The sequence below is a fragment of the Oncorhynchus keta genome, chromosome 13, assembly GCF_023373465.1.
Source record: "Oncorhynchus keta strain PuntledgeMale-10-30-2019 chromosome 13, Oket_V2, whole genome shotgun sequence".
NCBI classification, from domain to species: domain Eukaryota; kingdom Metazoa; phylum Chordata; class Actinopteri; order Salmoniformes; family Salmonidae; genus Oncorhynchus; species Oncorhynchus keta.
In genome coordinates, this window is record NC_068433.1 from 50,565,934 (window position 1) to 50,580,853 (window position 14,920).

Genomic DNA, 14,920 nt, shown 5'->3' on the forward strand with positions numbered 1-14,920 from the left:
TCTTTTCAGTCTCCTGAGGGGGAATAGGTTTTTGTTGTGCCCTCTTCATGACTGTCTTGGTGTGCTTGGACCATGTTAGTTTGTTGGTGATGTGGACACCAAGGAACTTGAAGCTCTCAACCTGCTCCACTACAGACCCATTGATGAGAATGGGGGCGTGCTCGGTCCTCCTTTTCCTGTAGTCCACAATCATCATTGTATCATTTCAAATCCAATGTGCTGGAGTACAGAGCCAAAACCATAAAAAAATGTGTCACTGTCCCAATACTTTTGGAGCTCACTATATGTGACTCACATGTACACAACCTCAAATAGCATCTGCATCAGCATGTGTCTTAGATGTATACAGCATTTGAATTCCAACACACCATGGCTCCGTTTCCGGGGAATATGTCAGTTTGCCGGCTACAATCAATTCCTGTCGATTCTTTGCCAGGAGATATTGATGTATGTGCTGTTGGTTAATGGGAAATGGAATCAGCAGGCATAGAGGCATTTATCCTCAATGGTAACACTTCACCTCATCACCTCTTTGTAATGCCTGCCTTTGGTAGGCCGTCATTGTAAATAAGAATTTGTTCTTAACTGACTTGCCTAGTTAAATGAAGGTTAAATAAAAAAAATGCAATAAATAAAAAAACAATGGCATAAGATGCCCTAAGAAGTCATGACAGCTGATGTCAGCTCATGGCAACTAACTTGACTCAGTTGTGACACAAACCGTTATTTTGCTAAGCTAGTTGGCTAAACTTACAGATGGTCAATTAGCTGACATCTGCCATAGTGTTAAAGATGCAGTCAGGCATTTTAAGCACAACAATTTCACAACATATTGTACAAATGTAACATATCATGTGAATTTGCAGGATGTAACATATCATACATAACTGGATGACGTAGTACACAAAAAACAGAGACCCGTTTTGGCTCGTTAGCACCCCTTTAAAAACTACTGGCTGAAATTATACAAAAGTTCTGGAGAATCACTTTAAGTCATCTGTCATAAGAGTTAATGACTGCATATAATGCATATTATGTCACTGCTATGACAGTGCTACACAAGCCTTACTACAGAGGATTCTGTACTTACCTCTTCAACAAACACTATTGTGGTACAGCATATTTACTGTATATGGAATTCTCTAGACCAGAGCCGTATATCAACAGAAATGGCATTGGCCTCGACCTTTCTGTGTTGAAAGGAAATCTCTGAGACGTCTCATTGGATGAATTACTGTATCACAGTGTCATAGAAGGACACAGAAGGAGGGTCAGTGCATCACTGGAAATGAGGTGAGTATGTGTCCTTGGTGGGACAGGGTGAGGATAAAGAGATAGAGGGAGAAAGAGAGAGGGGGTGGTAGAGGCAGGGGATGATCCAGAGGCGTTATGTAACCAGATCCACAGGGAACCACGCAGAGGAGTGTGACCTGCATCCGGAGTGAGGCTATGAGCTGGTGCTCACACTCAGACACACAGACACTCAGACACACAGACACACAGACACTCAGACACACAGACACTCAGACACACAGACACTCAGGCACACAGACACTCAGACACACAGACACACAACAAATTCAATAATACAAGAAAGTAGTATTCTATTTTTTACTGTTATATTTTACTACAACATTTAGTGGTATTGCTTCATAGCCCAATTTCTTTGAATTTACTTATGGTATTTCCCCAAATTTCATAGAATAAATAAAATAACATTTATAGCATTCATAATTAACCATGAACTGAATGCACTTGAGCTACTGTACAGCCAGAATAGTGTCTTAATTCAAATGAAACTCACAACCTGCTCCTCATCATTTGAAGGCTGATTCATGATCTTATATGTTTTTGGTAAGGTGGAGGACAACACCTCCTAGCTCCCACCAGCCTGTGACCAGTCCTGGAACATGACAAGTGGGTGCTAGATGTCAGGGCTGGATGTTAAATAGACAGGATAGAGGTATATTTCTGGACAGGCCAGTCTGCACTATGTCATTATGCCAGCAAAATTGCTCCCAAATCAAGTCGGTCACAGGCGTCGTCGCCACCTTACGTAACACCAGCCGTGGGCAGGGAGAGAGGGGATTTGGTGAGTAGATATAACCCCAAACAAGTGCGCACGTCCATTAGACATATTGCATATTTGTCACGGAGCTTGAGAGATAATGATGAAATAGCATCAACACTACAGCTGTAGAAGAGAAGGAATGAAATGAAAATGTTATAAGTTGAGGTTCAATAAAATGTAAATGAATTAGACCTTGTTGTCAATGTTGAAAAAAATAACAATATTTCACATACTTACAAAGAGTTTTGGTACTCAAATGATTATACTAAAACTGGTCAAGGCATTTATAAGACACATTACTAAAAAATCAAGTTGTGTTTTCAGTAGCTATAATAATCAGTGCAAGAGAATTTTGCACTGTTAGTTTATTCCGGGTACTACTTAAGCAATAAGGCCCGAGGGGATGTGGTATATGTCCAATATACCATGGCTAAGGGCTGTTCTTATGTACGACGCAACACGGAGTGCCTGGATACAGCCCTTAGCTGTGGGATATTGGCAATATACCACAAACACCTGAGGTCCCTTATTCAATGGTGTAAAGTACTTCAGGTAAAAAAATAATACTTTTGAAGCACTACTCAAGTCGTTTTTTGGGGTATCTGTACTTTACTATTTAAACATTCCTAAGGAAAATGATGTACTTTTTACTCCCATACATTTTCCCTGAAATCCAAAAGAACTCGTTATATTTTGAATGCTTAGCAGGACAGAAAATGGTCCTATTCACACACGTATCAAGAGAACATCCCTGGTCATCCCTACTGCCTCTAATCTGGTGGACTCTAGGCACAAGTCCTTGTTCTTCCCTCATTTCAACAGCAGAGAGATGCAGCCAAGTTTATTTCCCATTTTTATTGTTCATGTTACATGATATTGAAACAGCTTCACTGATACAAAAATCCCCTTTGTTCAGGCAAATATACAATTGAATGTTAGTTGATCCACAGGAAGCAGACACTGAACGGCAGGACACCGATGCTGACCCAGTGCTTCTTTCGGGCCAGGTTACAGATAAGGCAGATGCTTTTGGGGTAACACATTACTTAAACCCTCCGGCATGAATCCTACTTTATGTTGTCAAATGCATGACATGTAGTTTGCATGCCAGTGTTTGGTCATTTAACGTATATTAAAGTCAACTGTCATGACTACAGCATGTTATGCTACGACAGTCTAAAGTTGTACCTGAGTGATATTGAGGACATAGCGCTGAAGGAGCCCCTCCCCGACCCCCTTGAGTGTCTGAGACCCCAACATTTGTGCTCTCCGCTCTAGTCCTTCATTGGGGGAAAAAAACACGCCCCTTTTGAATGTTAAAAAACTAATGACAAAATCACTTTGACCAAGGTCTTACATCTAGTGCCGTACCTGACCCGAAGGTTTGCTCCCTAGATGAACTGAAGTTTGCAATTATTAAGGCAAAGGTTGGTTTCTGCATTCTCACACAATAGTAAGGTTTTTGTCAATACACTTCATGAAATGTATCTTCACATACAGTAACTGAGGCTGAGGAGGAATTTCAGCAAAGACCCAGCAGCCCCTATCGATGCGGGCCACATCTCAAATGTGGCTGTAGGGTGGTTCTTACTAAAAGCAAGTGATCTGAACGTCATTGATCTCTTGACAGCGCACCCACCCGCATGGCATGAATCAAATACTTCAGCTCAACATAGGCAATATCTACCCAAGTCTCGCAAGACATCAACACTGATATTCTACTTGGACCCTGCAGCCCCTGTAGGACTGAGGAATCTGAAAACATTACCGACAAAACCATTCATTAATTCAAGGTCTAGGTCCTCCAGATATGTAACTATAAAGAAATGAAAAGGGGTAGAGATTTTCTACAAATGTACAAGCTTCCATAAAAAAAAAAAGAAATATCATAGAGCAAAATCAAAAACATTGAATACTAAAATAACCTTGTAGAAGACTTCTGGTAAAATCCCTTACAACCCCCCACACACATAATTCAGTGAGTACCATATAATAAGATTATTTACAAAGCATATACAAGTTGTCAGAAAAGACCATGAGTATAATCTAAAACATGCACACACTATACCATTTCATTTGAAATATCAATTTGTTTCATTCATATGTAGATCCACAAAGGATCTGTAAATGTTGTCCATTCTGGCTGGATCCATTCGGAACACGTATCTGCTTTAACACCTAAGAGAACAGGTACTCTATGCTTCGAATGCAAACTGCTCATGTAGCCACCTACTGACAAATGGTTTTTAAGCACGGCACAATATTTTGAAATTCATTTATCGTGGTGTTAATTAATTAATAAGGGCATTTTAAGAAATTATGGTCCATTGAAATTATGTAAATTACAGTAACACGAGTCACAATTACAGTAATAAACACATACTGTTTATGTTAACTCTACTATCAGCAGCAATCTGGCATAAACAAATCGCTGGTAAAAAAAAACATCAAATGACAAGCCTGCTAAGTAACAGTGGATGCATTTAATTTCTCTAATCTTTTCCACATTTGACATTATGACCCATATTGAACTTAAAGGGGCAATCAGCAGTTGAAGCAATACCAAAGTGTTGACCCCGTCGGTTCCAGAAAAAGCTGAAGGTTGAGATATACGGATGCAAGGATTGACCATCCATGATATCAAAATGATGGTTTTAACCATGTTTTGAGGCTATATATTGTTTATATTTATGTTGTTTACAAACATTGGAGTAAACCAATCATATATTTTGGGTTCTGATGGGGTACGACGGTTAAACTAAGCTCGAGGCATTCACAATTGATATTTGTCAAGAATCAATGAGTACAAATCATTCATTTATACGTCCAAAAATGTAGCAACTGCAGATTTCCCCTGTAAGGTGTGAACTGCAAACACAGATAAAATAACTTATCTTGTATCTCAGCAACAGCACAGTCTGGAGGTTCAATCCATTGCTTATTTTACCCACAATATTTTTTCCCACAATTTAATTTTGTTACAAGATATCGTTTTACACACTGGGATAGAAGAAAAACATTCTCATGGGTTATAGGATCGCTGTGCCAACACAAATAGCTAAATAACCTGTATGGTATACTGCCAGTAGACCTTCTTTAACTCTCAGAGTTCTATTGTTGTTCCTCTTCACTGAAACTAGCATTCACTAGTTGTATTTCATAGCATAGTTCACTTCACATGAAGTTTAGTAAGAGATGGAGTTACAAGTTGAAAATTATCTCAAGCCAACAACATGAGCTCATCTCCTGGTAATGTTCGCTGCAATTGACCCAAGGGCTCTGTAGTGTGACACATTGGACAAGAGTGAACAAGAAGGCAAAGAAAGAAACACGTAAACTGTCATTCAGTAGATCAGTAGACGTTTGGCCAAGTACCGGTACATTCAAAACTTGGCAACATTCAAATCTATGCGACAATAACACTGAATGAATGGAGTCTCTTGTTTGAGGCTCAGTCTACTGGGCGGTTTCAAAATGGCTGACAGTGTGTGTTGATCATCACGTTAAGTGTTGATTGGGAGAATGGACATGGCTGAAAATGTTGACTTGGTGTCTGTCAATGTGTACGATTGCTAATGTCTGATCTGATGATTGCTGTCAAGGGATGTTTTGAGAGCAACACACTAGCCACTGAGAAATATGTGTGTGCACAAACTTTGGTGATGTGATTGATTGTGAGAGTATAAAATAAAATAGAAACTACTTTACAAAACCTAGTTTACAAATATCACTCAGAACAACCTTTTCCAGACTCTAGCTTGGAAAAAGATACTACAGCTGTCATATGTACGGTTACATCGACTTTTCTTTTCCCTAGGTGTACAAAAATACATTTTGACAGTAAGCAAAATAGCTCCAATTAGTGTAGATGGCGTGCTGTATGTGTGTGTGTCTGGATGTGTTAAAAATACATTAAAACTTGAAACATGCTAAAAGTGCTCTTTGTTTTTGAACCCTTGTCCCACATCTCTCTCTAATCTTCAAGTGTGCAGAGCCCATTGCCCTGAAGCCACACCTGTAATAACAACCAGCTCCAATTGTGGCAGCTCTCAGATCAGTTCTCGTTCTCTTTGGGTTCTCTAGACCGTTTAATGGTTGAGGTCCCTGCTCATATTTTTTCCTCTTCTCAGGGAATATCACAGAGTAGAGATGATGGGCTATCTAGACAACTACGGCAGGGCGCGCAGCAACAGCCGCAGCGTCTGGCGTCTTTTCTCCCGTTTCTGACCGTCCTTCTCGATTACTTTGTGTCCTTTCGGCGACCCCCTGTTGTGGAGGATTCTACAGAACTAAACCATCCAACAACAACAAGAAAGAAAAAGAATAACGAACTTAAATGTTTCAGTCGTAGAACGTAGAGTCCCATCCAGTAATACTTTGTGGAAAGGGGTGGGGGTTGAGAAAAGCGAAGCGCCCCTTTACAGTACGCTGACGTACTCAGTCTGTAGGTGATGTGTGGGGGCACCCCCCGGGCCCGGTGACCTTACCCCCAAGGCACAGTCAGGGGAGGGGGTTTGAAGTGAGAGGGGGTGGAGGTAAGGGGGGGTCGTCTTAGTGACCATTGCCAGAGCCGGGAGGGTTGTGGATCCAGTCCATCACGATGAGCGACAGGCTGCTGAACATGAAGATGATGCCCACTACGAGGAAAATGGCCGCCTAAAAGACATCAGGAAAAAAAATAACGACACTGTGAGAGGAGGTTGTGTGAAGTGTTTATATCTGTACATTCAGTGCAATCATTTTTTGCCAAGAATCTCAGTGGGCCTCTGGGAAACCTTGTTTTGGGGGACTGCTGTAACTCTGTAAATCAGGGTGTTGTCTAAGTGCTGTGGGGGGTCTGTTCTAATAACAGCTATGGTGTGTCTGTATGGGCATGTTGATGGGTGCTAATTTCGTGTGTGTCATATGTTGCGTGCGTCAGAGTGGCTGTTCTGTGTCTGAGTCACCGTATGTGATTTTGTGTTGAGTGTTTGTGTGTGTGTGTCCGTGCACCATCGTTTCCCGCACACCTACCGAGATCTTCTGCACGGAGCGCATCGGCACAGACTTGACCAGGCGTAGATAGAAGGCAGCAGGGAGGATGAAGATGAGCATGGTGGCTGCAGAGGAGCCTGTCAGAGGGGAAACAGGAAGAAGACCACCATCAGTCATCTAGCTTTTTCTGTCTAAACAAATGTCCTCACTTAGACAGCACTAGCCTCAGGGTGTGCAGGCATTTGATCCAGCCCAGCACTAACACACCTCACTCAATAAAATACCTCCACATCAAGACATCAATCAGTGTTAGTGCTTGGTGGGAACAAAATCCTGCACACCCCGTAGCTCTCCAGGAATGGGTTTGGGGACCACTGCTGTGGTTGAGGAGGACTCACCGATGAAGCCGAAAATGTCTCTGATGGTGGGGACGAAGATGACCAGCAGGTTGTTGAACAGGAGGATGAAGGCGGCGATGAGCATGTGACGCACCCAGCTGAACTCCCGTTGGCTGAACAGCATCGTATTGATGGAAGAACGGATCTGCAACACAAACCTCTTTATAATGTCTGATCAACCGCGACATACTGACGATCAGTTGACCCTTAGGATACCACTTGTAAAGTGTTTTTTTATGTATTGATTAATACAGCATTTTGTCTTTATTTCTCACACACACACACACACACACACACACACACACACACACACACACACACACACACACACACACACACACACACACACACACACACACACACACACACACACACACACACACACACACACACACAATCAAGGGCGAGTAGGTAACTATATCATCAGTCATGTCTGCAAACTAGTCTAAGCCCACAGGCCAATTCCCACAGTTGGCTGCTGACTGAAGTGTGTCAACTGCAGCATGTGAGAGTCTAAGTAGGCAGCCAGGCATCCAGGCAGAGAAGGAGGCCACCAGCTAAGAGGCTGAGAGCTGCACAGCTCAAGGCATTGAGTTAAAGACTTCACTGGGTGAGAGGTCACGGGTATCAGGTGAAAAGCAACTGCTATGGGCCAGCCGGTTGAGGTAGATGAGGCGGGGCTTAAAGCGCCATTCAAAAGGCAGAGGATTAACTCTGGGAGAGCCTCCTGCAACGGCACCCTGGGATTGCATCAGCCGAGGGCCAGAGAAGGAGGGACTGAAGGCAGCAGGATAGGCGTGTTCTGCCCCAAGGCAACACTTGTCACTTAACAGTTTCCCTTTTTTCCCTTCATTGAAATCCTCTCATTTGCTTTTTTCACTAATGATACCTTTCCTACGTAGACATTTAGACAGCAGAAAGACGAGACACTCGGCTGGTTCATGTTTCAGTCTAAATACTTGTTTGGGGATGGTTGATGGCGCGCTGCTCTCTTGAGTTGTGGATCAAGAGCCAAAATGGCCAACACTGACACCTTGCTGAAAGAATGTATGAAGGAGTGGCAGAGATTTACACCAAAATTATTTTAAGGCGTGGCAGTAACTCTGCAAGGTAAAATGACCTCCTCCCCCCATTGATAATAAACAATCCCCTCTCCCAGCAGTCATGGCATAATTGGGCCGGTGAAAACCTGGCGCCTGGGCGTGACATTTCTACCCACCTGTACGCCAAGGCTCTGAACTATTCAGCGCCCAACAACAATCCTGCGCAGGGCCTTTGGAGTGCACCATGCAATATTTGCCTGCATCTCCCTCCCTCCACCCGCTATGACAGCTCTCACTGGGGTGAGATATGTGGCAAAGCGCCACCGCTGCTAAGGTACCCGGGTCTACCAGGCCAGCCAAAAGCTAGCAACATGGCCCAAAACCAGGGAGCCTCCTGGGCTCCAACCAAGAAAGATTCTGCAACCTTTTCAGCTACAGCTAGATATATGGCATAGTATTACTACGCCTTGGTTTGCCTCTGCTTTTTTCATAGGGGAGGAAGACATTAAAAAGGGAAGAGCAAAAAGGTAAATCCAAGATTAAGCGAAACAATCACACCATAAAGTCAGGAATAAGATAGACAGGTTTTAACTTGAGATGTTTTAAATCCTCAATTGACTGACCATCAGAAATAAAACCCATTTTAAACCCTTTCCCACCACATCCAACAAGCCTATTCAACCACTGTCAAAGACAGGTGACAAGGTTCACTTTGTAAAGCCAGTCAAATGACCCTGAAAATAGTGTATTACAGCAATAACAAGGGCAGATATATAATTAACTCACTAACTATAAGCTTATTTTCCATGAAGTCACTGTGAAAAGACAGCATGCATGGCAGGCTACTTTTGGTCACAGCCAACTGGGCATTGTGCTTGTGCACCGCACCACAGGATTTGCCTTCTCTGACCTGCCCTCTAGGGGAAAACTCAGCAGCAACCTAACAACCCCATCACAAGAATAACATCACTACAAGGCCAATGTTATTACAGAGCCATAAGCAGCAGAAAATACCAAAGTTAATAGATAGAAGGCCCTATTTCCTGCGTTTATATTTCTCAGACAAGTGGTCCCACTGCTTTATTTAGAGATACGATCAAGAAAAGGTCAACCACCTTGAGATGAGGCCATAGAATATCACAACATAACAGATCATATCACACACCAACATTCAAAGACAATGTAGTAGGTCAATTAAAATGACTCACGAAAACAGGAATCGTTACACTTAACACTTTAAGTGACTTTTTAAACATCAAAATGAACAGTTGACTTGAGGTCATTTAAATATTTGTGTTCCTGTTGTTGAGGAGTCATGAAACAAAGAGAGCATGGGAACTGGACAAGTCTGCTTACCACATCTAAACACTGTTTCATTAAAACCTGCTGGTTCGTGACCAAGTATCTTAACTGTTTGAGCCCACCCTTCCACCTCCACTCCCCTCCTACACAAGCCCAGCCCTCCTGCTTGTAATAAAGGACATAGTGCTTCAGAGACAAAGCAAACGTTAATCTGGGTGCTGAAGGCTTCTCTGCCAAATGAAGAGCAAAGGACTCTCAAGGGGAGATCTCACATGTCACGTCTCGTGATTCAGAGGGCTGGACACCTGGCAACGTGATGCCAGCATGACTGGTTACTTTCATCTCACCTCTCCTATGTCTCCACAACTATATCCTCAAGCTTGTGCGTTGAACTGAACTCACTGCGCTGAAAAAGCGCCTGATGCTTTGTTGAAGCCTGAGCAGCAGTCAAGGGGGGGAAATCAATGGTTTGATGATGGGTTATCTAGGCCTGGACTAATAATGTGTTTGGAAAAGATGCCATGCATATGCCCCACAGTTTTTCAGGTGTAACAGACCAGTAGTCAATGGCTACAGAGAACACGGCAGCAGACACATCGACATGATTGCGTCCAAACATGTATTCCACATGATGTACTTGCTTTATGTTCACATCTCCTCCCTTAGTTCCTGTGCTTGACCATGGCCTGCTCAAGGAGCTTTTCGGCTATGGGAGAGGCTGCACAGACACGCCTGGTATCCTCTGATTCAGAGGAGTTGGGTTAAATGCGTTACACATTTTAGTTGAATGCATTCAGTTGTACAACGGACTAGGTATCCCCCTTTCCCTAATGGATGATGTACACTACATGACCAAAAGTATGTGGACACCCCTTCAAATGAGTGGATTCAACTAATTCAGCCACATCTGTTGCTGATAGGTGTATAAAATCGAGCACACTGCTATGCAATCTCCATAGACAAACATTGGCAGTAGAATGGCCCGTACTGAAGAGCTCAGTGACTTTCAACATGGCACCGAAGGATGCCACCTTTCCAACAAGTCAGTTCGTCAAATTTCTGCCCTGCTCGAGCTGCCCCAGTCAATTGTAAGTGCTGTTATTGTGAAGTGGAAACGTATAGGAGCAACAACAGCTCAGCCGAGAAGTGGTAGGCCACACAAGCTCACAAAATGGGACCACAGAGTGCTGAAGCATGTAGCGCATAAAAAACGTCTGTTGCAACACTCACTACCAAGTTCCAAACTGCCTCAGGAAGCAACAACTTCAGCACAAGAACTGTTTGTTGGGAGCTTCATGAAATTGGTTTCCATGGCTGAGCAGCCATGACAAGCCTAAGATCACCATGCGCAATGTCAAGCGTCGGCTGGAGTGGTGTAAAGCTCACTGCCATTGGACTTTGGAGCAGTGGAAAGCATTCTCTGTGATGAACCAGGCTTCATCATCTGTCAGTCCAACGGACAAATCTGGGAAATCTTAACGCTACAGCATACAATGACATTCTAGACGATTCGGTGCTTCCAACTTTGTGCTAGCAGTTTGGGGAAGGCCCTTTCCTGTTTCAGCACGACAATACCCCCGTGCACAAAGTGAAGTTCATACAGAAATGGTTTGTTGAGATCGGTGTGGAAGAACTTGACTGGCCTGCACACAGCCCTGAGCTCAACCCCATCAAACACCTTTGGGATGAATTGGAACGCCGACTGCGAGCCAGGCAAGTCCCCGCAGCAATGTTCCAACATCTAGTGGAGAAGAGTGGAGGCTGTTAGAGTAGCGAAGGGGGGACCAACATTTTATTAATGCCCATGATTTTGGAATGAGATGTTCGGTGACTTTTGGTCATGAAGTGTTTGTGGCGCAGCTGAGAGTCATGTCGAGACGAAGGGGTTTGGTTCAGTCAGTCGTCCCGATAAGCCCCTCACAGATAGGTAATGCTGGCTACCTGGCAACAGCATGGCGCTAGTTAAAACCTGTTAAAGAACGTGATGATTATGTCGATGGGAGAAATAACTTGTCTTATTGGTCACCATCTCCAAATTGTTCCATCCAAATGTATTTTATTCCGAGTAGGATGGAAGCCTAGACAAGAAATAACTTGTAATGTTTGTAGTAACCATCTGGATACAATCTACTGCTCAATGGGGAGAGTTTGCTCTGCACTTGCCACAGTAAGGAAAGGGTAGCTAGATAGTGTAGCCAATAACAAACAGACCATGGTGACAGCTGAAGCACATTTATTGTAGATTTGACCAAAAATGTACAACTACGGCATTAACGTCTAACGTTACATAAAAAAAGATATATACTCAGATAAAAACAAAATGATTTCAACAAGTTTCAAATTCTCGCTGAAGTTTCTAGCCATAAGCATAAACTAGGTAGCTGGGAAGGGCTCGTCGGGACTGACTGAACCCAATCCGTTAGTCACTACTCGACTCTTGGCGCGCAAGAAACTTAATTAATTTGGGTACTAGGCGTCTTCCTATAGCCTCCCTTCTGACACTGCATTTTGGTGTCAGCTGCAGTAGTCAGTGAGTGCATTGTCTCTCCCTCCCTCTATCTTTATCTTTCCCCCCCTCTCTCTAAGGTGGAGGTCACAGTGAGGGTTTTTCCACTGTCTGCTCAGGGCTTATCTCCTGTAAACTTCCACTGGGACTGTGAGATTCACTCGCACATTCCCATGAGCTGGTGAGTGTGTGTGTTTCTCTCTCTCTCTCTGTGTGTGTCTGTGTGTGTGTGTGTGTGTGTGTGTGTTTCTGTGAGCGTGTAAGAATGTGGGAGTATCAGTATAGCCCACAGACAAAACGGATACTCCCCCCACCTCTTTCCAAGCAGGGCTGACTAGAGCCATGGGGCTGACAGTTCTCCCCTGCCCTCGGCTGGTGGCTCAGTGTAACACCACCACATAGTCCATTAACCCTTCCAGCCTAAAACTGTCTCTCCCATCACAAGAACCCATCTCCCAACTCCTGCAAGCTACAGTGACTGTAGGTAAACAGTGGAAATGTGGTGCAGTTGCCCTGTATGGCACTTTGATCACTGGAGAAAAAAACATTCCATAAATCTAATATTACCATCTTCATTAATGTTCCTTGGGTCAACTAAGTCCTTTGAGAGGATCAATTCTAATGGGCACTGCTAAGTGCTAATGCATGGTTCATTGTAGGCTACAAAGGAGGTAGGTCCATGACACATCTGAGACCCTCAGCCCTTTATGGGCTCCTGTGCCAGGCTAAGCCCAAGACAAATATAGCCCACGGCCATATAGGGGGGTCAGGTACGCCATGCAAGGCCAACACTCATTCAGTGACTCACACACCACACAGGCAGACAGGCAGGCAGCATGAACAGGAGATTACATAATAACCAGTGGATCAGAAACACAGTATCAGACCTGAACAGACACTACAAACCCAAGGCTAAACTGTACAAACCAAGGCTAAACTGCAGCTTAGAACAAAATAAGGACGGTAGCAAGTGACTGAACTGCATTTATTTGCAAGGACAGCATCTGGTGACGATGTGCTGCTGAGCGGAGAGGGGGAAATGAGAGACAGGAGAGTTGTGAACATTACACTGTTGGCAGCCAGGCTAAAGAGCTTGTGACGAACAAGACGTCTATTGTACCACTGCTTTTTCACATTGACATTTAAGTCATTTATCAGACGCTGTTATCCAGAGAGACTTACAGTAGTGAGTGAATACATTTCCGTGCTTTCACATGCTGAGCCTATTGATGTGTGTCCATCTATGTGTCTCCCAGAAGGAAGGGACTGAATATGTCTGGCATCATGTGGGGAGCAGTGTATGGGTGTAATTGTTTCAAAGCTGTGTATGTGTGTGTGTGTTAATTTGTGTTTATGCTCGTACGTCTAAAGTATGATCGAGAGTATGATTGGAGGAGGGACAGAGTGCTCTTGTAAGGAAGCTTAAGACAGACAAACAGAGCTTTGAAAACCTGGGCTGGTTCTCCTTTGGGACCTGGGGAGTTGGATTGACGGGATTGCTGAATGTCCAATAATGAGTCTGCTAACGTCATAGCAGAACAGTTTGTGCTTCACCAAGTTCAGCAAGAAAACCAGCCGCGTCAACACACCCACTCACTCAGCCAATACAGAAAGAGACCCTCTTGTTGGTATTAAAATAATTAATGGATTTTTATCTCCTTTGGATAAAATGACCTAGGTGTTGAGCGGCGTGTGAATGTGTCTGCATAGATTGTATGCGTGAGAATGTGTGCATATTTTTTGTGTATGTGTGTCTGTGTGCATGCATGTGTGTGCGAGTCTCTGCTTGTGTGTGTGTGTGTGTCTGTGTGCGTTTGAGCAGATGCCTCGTTGTACTTACAGGGAATAGGACAATGGGGACAGTCAGGGTGACAGCGGTCAGGACAGCCAGACGGACCAGCAGGAGCATGGTGTCAAACTTATACACCTTGGTGAAAGTGTGGAGCAACTCCGCCTCCACGTTTCCTGAGTTTGGGAGAAAGAAAGAATATGAGCTTTATTAAGAGACATACCAATACAAAAGGCCGGAACTGGGTGTGAGAGAGAGATATGGTAAACATACCCTCGTAAAACTGACCATCCTACCGATCCTCGACTTCGGTGATGTCATCTAGAAAATAGCCTCCAACACTCTACTCAACAAACTGGATGCAGTCTATCACAGTGCCATCCATTTTGTCACCAAAGCCCCATACACTACCACATTTACATTTACATTTAAGTCATTTAGCAGACGCTCTTATCCAGAGCGACTTACAAATTGGATTGCAACCTGTACGCTCTCGTTGGTTGGCCCTCGCTTCATACTCGTCGCCAAACCCACTGGCTACAGGTTATCTACAAGTCTCTGCTAGGTAAAGCCCCACCTTATCTCAGCTCACTGGTCACCATAGCAGCACCCACTCGTAGCACGCGCTCCAGCAGGTATATCTCACTGGTCACTCCCAAAACCAATTCCTCCTTTGGTCGTCATTCCTTCCAGTTCTCTGCTGCCAATGACTGGAACGAACTGGAAAAATCTCTGAAGCTGGAGACTCATATCTCCCTCACTAGCTTTAAGCACCAGCTGTCAGAGCAGCTCACAGATCACTGCACCTAGCCCATCTGTAAACAGCCCATCTATCTA

General features: G+C 43.8%; 1 protein-coding gene across 4 annotated transcripts in view; it reads right to left on the reverse strand.

Annotated features, from left to right (window-relative positions):
- Positions 1–2,907: 2,907 nt before the first annotated feature.
- The window catches only part of LOC118392674 (sodium-coupled neutral amino acid transporter 4-like), a 37,376-nt gene continuing 25,363 nt past the window's right edge, over positions 2,908–14,920 (reverse strand). For all 4 annotated transcript variants that reach the window (XM_052460606.1, XM_052460608.1, XM_052460607.1 and 1 more), the window contains 4 exons: positions 14,135–14,259; positions 7,444–7,588; positions 7,085–7,182; positions 2,908–6,727 (listed from right to left, as the gene is read on the reverse strand). In XM_052460606.1, coding sequence (XP_052316566.1) covers positions 6,623–6,727; positions 7,085–7,182; positions 7,444–7,588; positions 14,135–14,259 — 473 coding nt within the window. In that variant the 3' untranslated portion in view covers positions 2,908–6,622. The remainder of the gene's footprint in view (positions 6,728–7,084; positions 7,183–7,443; positions 7,589–14,134; positions 14,260–14,920) is intronic.